Source organism: Aureococcus anophagefferens (genome assembly GCF_000186865.1).
Source record: "Aureococcus anophagefferens unplaced genomic scaffold AURANscaffold_2, whole genome shotgun sequence".
NCBI classification, from domain to species: domain Eukaryota; class Pelagophyceae; order Pelagomonadales; family Pelagomonadaceae; genus Aureococcus; species Aureococcus anophagefferens.
The window spans coordinates 685,688-692,693 of record NW_008705562.1 but is presented as its reverse complement, the minus strand read 5'-3'; the positions used below and the strand labels follow the sequence as shown (position 1 = coordinate 692,693).

Sequence of the window (7,006 nt, the reverse complement as noted above, 5' to 3'; positions counted from 1 at the left end):
AGCCGCCGCCGCCCGACGCCGCGCGCCCACCGTTTAGCTCGGCGTCAAGTACGTCTGCGGCGACTGCGGCGCCGAGAACATCATCAAGGCCCGCGACGCCGTGCGCTGCCGCTTCTGCGGCTACCGCATCCTCTACAAGGTGCGGACGAAGCGCCTCATCCAGTTCGAGGCGCGCTAGGCCCCTCGGCGCGGCGGGGGCGCGCGCGAAGTTGTGGTGTTGTTGTGAAAAAGAATGGAGGTCGTCGCGCTGGGCACGAGCGCGGGCGCGCCGACGCGGGAGCGGAACGTGCAGGCCTGCTACGTGCGGCTCGAGGACGGGAGCTTCGTCGTCTTCGACTGCGGCGAGGGCACGCAGCACCGGCTCCTCGAGGCGGGCGCCAAGGCCCGGGGCCCGCGCCGGTTCCGCGCGGGCCGCGTCGCCGCCGTCTGCGTGACGCACCTCCACGGGGACCACGCCTTCGGCCTGCCGGGCCTGCTCTGCTACCTCGACGCGAACGGTGGCGCGGGCGCCGGGCCCGTCGAGGTCGTCGGGCCATTGGGCACGCGCGCGTACGTCCGCGCGGCGCTGTCGCTGTCGCGCACCGAGCTCGCGCGCGGCTTCGCGGTCACGGAGCTCACGGGCTTCCCCGCGGCCGCCCCGGGCGCGCGGGGCGAGGCCTGCGAGGCGCCCGCGGCCGCCGTCGCCGGCGCCCTGGCGGGTGTGGTGTGCTGTGATGAGGTGGCGCGTGCTGCGGCTGTTGCTGTTGATGGCACCTGGCACAACATCATCACAATCCCCGGCGCGACGCTGCGCGCCGCGGCGCTGGACCACGGCGCCATCCCCTGCGTCGGCTACCGCCTCGAGGAGCGGCCGCGGCCCGGCCGCGTCGACGCGGCCGCGGTCGCCGCGGCCGCGGCGCGCGCGGGCTCGGAGCCCGCGGCCGTCTTCGGCGCGCTCGGGCGCGCGGCCCTCGCGGGGCTCCCGTCCGTGGCGCTCGCCGACGGGTCCGCGCTGCCCCTGGCCGAGGCCTACGTCGGCGGGGCGGCCCTCGCGGCCGGCCGCGCGGTCGTCGTCTTCGGCGACCGCGCGCCGGGCCCGGGCGAGCGCCGCGCCGTCGCGCTCGCGGACGGCGCCGACGTCGTCCTCCACGAGGCGACGCTCGACGACTCCCTCGCGGCCCTCGCCCACGACCGCGGCCACTCGACGCCGGGCGACGCGGGCCGGCTCGCGGCCGCCGCGCGCGCGGCGACGCTCGCGCTCTGGCACTTCTCGCCGCGCTACAAGCCCGGCGACCTCGCCGCCTTCGCGGACGCCGCCCGGGCCCACTTCGGCGGCACCGTCGTCATCGCCTCGGACCTCCTCGCCATCCCCGTCGCCCGCCGGACTTAAGGGCCCCACGCGGCGACGTAGGGGTACCGCGCCGCGACGTGCGCGGCGACCGCGTCGTAGCGGTCCCACTGGTGGACGAGGGCGTAGGGCCGCCCGTCGGCGTTGAGCACCGCGCCCGCGTCGCCCACGCGCGCCTCGAGGTTCGAGCACAGGTTCGCGACCTGCGCCGGGGGCGGCCGACGAGTCACACGAAACGTCGGCGCGGCGCGGCGCGGGTCCGCGACGGGCCCGTCGTCCGTCGTGTAGACGCGCGGCGAAACCGTCGTGTAGACGAGCTTCGAGAAGACGAACTGGTCCCAGCCGCCGCAGGCCTCGAGGTCGCAGACGAGGCGCTCCAGCGCGGCGAGCACGGACGGCGGGTCGCCGAGGACGACGCCCAAATTCACGGGCGGCAGCGAGTCGTAGGTCTCGTAGGCCGGATCGCAGTCGTAGCCCCAGGAGTGCCGGGACCAGTCGAGGTAGACCTTGCGCTTGTGGCGCAGGCTGAAGACGGCCGTCTCCGTGAAGACCTGGGAAGGAAACGAGTGATTCAACGTCGCTCGAGTGTTCCGCGCGCGCGCGTTTCGGAAATAGCACCCACGCTTCGAGAGCGCTCCGAGAGATGATCGCTCGTCCAAAGATCAGCCAAAACGAGCGGAAAACGACCGAGAGAGGAGCCTTTGAAGTTGGGAAGTTCGCTCTCTTTTCCCGCCCCGGTGAAGACCGCGAGGCCCTCCCCGGGCGCGGCCGCGAAGACGTCGCCCTGGGCGTAGACGTCGCGGACGTCGACCCAGCCGACGCGGCCGTAGCGGCCGCCGAAGTGGTTCACGTAGGCGTGGAAGAGGCGGAAGCGGAACGTCGACGCGGCGCGGCCGCGGCCCGGCAGCGTGGCGAACGCGCCCGCCCTCAAGTCGTCGACCGTCGCGCCGGGTACGTCCGTCGGGAAGAACTCGAGCCAGTTGGCGCCGAAATCCGCGAAGACGCGCCGCACGGCCGCGTCGCTCGCGTTCCGCGTGAAGAGCGCGACGTCGCACGCGCAGCCTGCGTGGAAATAAAATCTTCAATCCGACTTCAACGTGCGCATATGAGACCGTTTTGACGCGACCTCTTCGGCTGCGCTTCGAGAACTCGACGAGAGCGATCGATTCGTCCAAAAGTCAGCCGAATCGACTTCGATGTGACTGAGCTAGAGATTCCCGAAGTTTGGCCCCGACGTCCCGGCTCGCCGGTCGATTTCCACACGGCGCGCGGCCGCCCTCGCGGAGGCTCCGGAGGAACGTCGCGTAGGGCGCCGGCGCGGCGTAGTCGCCCGCGCCCATGAGGAGGCAGGGCCCCGGAGGAGCGCCGCTCGGCGCCGGGTCGGCGAAGAGGTCGGGCCGCGCGGCGCGCGCGGCGCGCGCCGCGGCGCGGCCGTCGTTCGCGAGGCCGTGGGCCTTGAGGAGCGCGCGCGTCCGCGCGGCGTTCTTCGCCCGGCTCAGGGGCGCGGCGCAGGGCGGCGCGGCGCAGGTCGCGGCGAAGGTCGCGAGGCGCGCGGCGTGCGCGGCGCGCCAGGCGCACGGCGCCGAGCCGTGGAGCGCGAGGTACGGCGCCGCGCGCCGCGACGGCGCCACGCGGCCGTAGGCGTCCGGCGCGCCGCAGCCCGCCGCCGGCGACCAGAAGAGGTGCGCCGCGGGGGACGGGCAGGGGCCGCCGCCGAGCGCGTGGTCGCGGACCGCGTCGCCCGCGCCGAGGAGCGCCCGCGTGCCGCCGCCGCCGCCGAAGGCCGCGCAGCCGGACGCGCCCGCGACGGTGTCGCGCAGCGCGGCGCTCTGGAAGCTCACGCCGTCGGCGTCCGTGAGCAGGGCCGCGCCGGAGCCGCCGAGGAGCCGCGCGCCGGCGCGCCACGCGTCGCCCGCCGCCTCCACGACGCGCGCGGCCTGGCTCGGGAACCGCGCGGCGACGCGCGCCGCGGCGGCCGCCGCGCCCGGCGCGGCGACGACGGACACCGTGGCGCGGGGCAGCGCGGCGCCCAGGGACCCGAGGAAGGCCGCGAGGCTCGCCTCGTCGTCGTCGCCCCAGACGCCCACGACGGCCATGGTCGTCACGACCTCGGCCAGCGCCGGCCGCCGGAACGACGCCACGGGCGGCTCGTGGACGTACGACGTTGACGTTTTCGGCGAATGGCAGGCAGTGTCGGAGGATGTGACAGCGGCCAGCAGCGCGAGCCATCGGGCTGCCCCCATCATCGTCAACCTGTCAGTTGAAACTGTGTTGAAAACGTCACTTCTAAACTCTACGAGGTTTGCCTCAACAAAGGCCGAGGGCTGGGACGCCCGCATCCAGCTCCTTGCGCGCGACGGGGATCGCCGCGTCGAGCCGCGCGGGCCGAGCCTAGCCTCAGCGCAGGCCGAGGGCTGGGACGCCCGCATCCAGCTCCTTGCGCGCGACGGGGATCGCCGCGTCGAGCCGCGCGGGCCGAGCCTAGCCTCAGCGCAGGCCGAGGGCTGGGACGCCCGCATCCAGCTCCTTGTGTGCGACGGGGATCGCCGCGTCGAGCCGCCGGCCGTCGCCGACGACGATGGCGCCTGCGCCGCCGGCGGTGGAGAAGCTCATGGACAACCCCGACGCGACGCGGGCCTGCCTCAAGTGGCTCGACGGTGCGAGCGTCGAGGCTTGGCGCTGCGCGGGCAAGCGCGTCGTCGAGGTGGCCTCGGCCGACGCCGTCTGGCGCGAGCTCGCGCGGCGCGACTTCTACGGCGGCGGAGACGTGCCCGCGGCCGCCGAGGCCCCCGGGGGCGCCCCCGGCGCGGCGCCGACCGACGAAGTTCTAGCGTGCGCGACGTGGCGCGCGGCGCACGGGCGCTGGTCGCGCGTCGCGGCGCGCGTCGACGGCCCCCGCGCGCCCTCGCCGACCGAGGCCGCCCTCGACGAGTCCGGCGAGGAGCCCTTCGCCGCCGCGTCCGCCTTCGACGCGCGGCTCTGGTCGTCCGTCGCCGCGAGCTGGCGGGCGCTGAAGGGCGCGCTCGCGGGCCGCGGGACGGCGGAGGACGCCGCCGTCGGCGACGCCGTCGTCGCGACGCTCCGGCCCGGCGCGTCGAGCGAGGACCTGGCCAGGGTCCGCGCGCGGAGCCTCCGCTACTGCTACGCGATGCGCGACGGCCGCGCGGAACCCGAAGTCTTCGACCCGACTTCAATGTGGGTGTATTCGAATGGTTCGACACAAGCACTTTCGCCGTGCTCCGAGCACTCGACGAGAGCACTCGATTCGTCCAAAAGTCGGCCGAATCGACGTCGACGCGACCGAGCTCGAGCGGTTCGAAGTTTGGTCGCGACCCAGCTCACCGTTTGATCGCCGCGCAGGCACGACGGCCAGGACCTGGCCTTCGACGCCGCGCTCGCCGCGCGGGACCGCGGCGCCATGAAGACGAGCCAGCACACCATCTTCCACGGCCTCTTCGGCGGCCTGGCGGCCTACGACTACGTCGCGTGCGGCCGCTTCAAGTCCGTCGCCGCCGTCGCGGCGGCCGACGACTTGGCCGTCGACGGCGCCGCGGTCTTCGCGACGAACTACCGCGGCGACCGCGCCTTCTTCGCGACGGACGACGACCGGCGCGTCTACGTCGACGGCGAGCCCGCGGCGCCGGAGGGCGCCGGCGCCTTCGCGGCGTGGTTCGCGGCGTACGCGGCGCGCGTCGCGTCGTCGTGCTACCGCGTCGCGCCGATCGTCCCCGACGCGCCCCGCACGGCGGGGATCGTGCTCTTCCCCGACGGCGAGCTCCCGGGGGGCGCGGGCGTCGCCGCGGCGACGACGGTCGGCGTCCAGGTCCGCGCGTCCGCCGTCTACCTGCCGAACCACCCGTCGGGCTTCGCCTACTCCATCCGCCTCCGGGCGACGGAGGCCCTGTCCTACGGCTCGTGCCAGCTCAAGGCGCGCCACTGGAAGATCGCCGACGGCGACGAGCCCCACCGCGACGTCCGCGGCGACGGCGTCGTCGGCAAGTTCCCCGTGCTCCGATTCGGCGGCTGGCGCGACGACGCGCAGGTCGGCGACCTCGCGCGGGGCTTCGAGCGCGCCGTCGAGCGCGGGCCGGACCGCGACGGCGAGTTCGTCTACCAGTCCTTCTCGGGGCCCATGCTCCGGCCCGGCGGCGGCACCTTCGAGGGCGCGCTCGAGTTCCACCCGGGCTCCGTCGTCGAGCCCGCGGGGCCCACGTTCCTCGTCGCCGTGCCCCGCTTCCGCCTCCGGGTCCCCGAGTTCATCTTCTAAGGCGCGCCCTACTTTTCGACGAAGGACCCCCGGTCCATGACGTAGGTCGTCCCGTCCGCCGCGGTGAACTCCGCGGGGTTCAGAGCCGGCAGGACGACGCCGACGACGAGCAGGCCGACGACCGTCGCGATGAACGCGCCCGCGATGATCTTCGTGATCGTGTCGTCCGTGTTCGCGGCGAGCGCGTACTCGAGGTCGTACTCCTCGCCCGCCTCGGCGCCGAACGCCGCCGCGCGCTTGCTGTCGTACTTGCTCGCGTCGCGCGCCTGGGCCTGCAGCCACTCCTCCGCCGCCGCCTTCGAGTATTCCTTCTCGATCCATCTGTATTTCCTGTCGCTCCTCGAGGCGCGCAGCGCGGCGCGCCGAGATGCTGTGCGCGCCGACGGCGCGATCAGCGCGTCCGCCATTGGCGCCAGTGCGAGGAGGAGCCACGCGGCGCGACGCATTGCCATTGCTGAGCACTGTCACGATGCGCGCTACCAGATTGACGCACGGCTCGTGCACTCGGGTGCGATCCGGGTCGCGACGCGCGGTGCTTGAGCACACTCGGACCTCGCTCGAGAGCATGCATCAAGATCGCAACCTTGTGCTGCGTTATTGACGTTGGTGTTGCACCGGCAGCCCATTGCCATTGGCTGCTTGTGTACGCCTCCTCGCAGCCCCATTGCAGCCCTCCTCGCGCGCGAACCGAACCACAATGAAGCTCGTCCTCGCCTGTGTGGAAACCTCCTCTGCTGTGCTTCAAGAACTCGATGAGAGCAATCGATTCGTCCAAAAGTCAGCCGAATCGACTTCGATTTGACCGAGATAGAGATTCTGAAGTTTGGTGGGGACCCCCCAAACCAGTGGTTGATTTCCACACAGGTCCTCGCCCTCCTCGCCGCCGCTTCCGCCAGCGCCAAGACGCCGATTGCAATGTACGGGGCCTCTTGGTGACCGCACTGTCAGGCGGCTCAGAAAGACGCGCCGTCCGACAGCGACCTCAAGCTCGAGATCTTCGAGTGCGACAAGCTCAAGCCGGCGCCGGCCGTCTGCTCTCAGATCGAGGGCTACCCGACGTCCTGCTCAGCGTCCTGTGGCCGTGACGTTTTCGAGGGAAAACGATGAAAAATCGTCACCGTCGCGCTCGGTAGGTTCTGCTGCCCCGGCGACGACACCTGCTCCAAGACGAACAACCTGCAGGTGGGCTACGCGACGGGCTCGGGCTTCAAGGCCATGGAGGCCAAGGCCGCGACGGCGTGCGCGCAGGGCGCGAACGCGACCTACGTGCTGCCCTCGTGCCCCGTCGCCTAGGCCGCGGCGCGTGCGGGGCCCCGCCCGGCGCGGCGGCACCGGCGCGCACCATGACCCGGCGCCGCGGGCTAGGCGACGGGGCACGAGGGCAGCACGTGGGTCGGGTGCGCGCGCTGCGC

The 7,006-nt window shown here is 73.3% G+C and overlaps 2 protein-coding genes across 2 annotated transcripts in view; both read left to right on the top strand.

Moving 5' to 3' along the window:
* Window positions 1-1,369, top strand: part of AURANDRAFT_70664 (hypothetical protein) — a gene marked incomplete at both ends in the record, with an annotated part of 7,730 nt that extends 6,361 nt beyond the window's left edge. The window contains 2 exons of the mRNA XM_009035216.1: window positions 38-139; window positions 239-1,369. Coding sequence (XP_009033464.1) covers window positions 38-139; window positions 239-1,369 — 1,233 coding nt within the window. The remainder of the gene's footprint in view (window positions 1-37; window positions 140-238) is intronic.
* A 2,536-nt stretch (window positions 1,370-3,905) lies between these two features.
* Window positions 3,906-5,594, top strand: AURANDRAFT_61083 (hypothetical protein; the record flags this gene model as incomplete). The annotated part of the gene is made up of 2 exons (XM_009035217.1): window positions 3,906-4,522; window positions 4,688-5,594. 2 exons carry the CDS (start codon window positions 3,906-3,908, stop codon window positions 5,592-5,594), a joined length of 1,524 nt encoding a protein of 507 aa, XP_009033465.1.
* Between the last annotated feature and the right edge of the window lie 1,412 nt (window positions 5,595-7,006).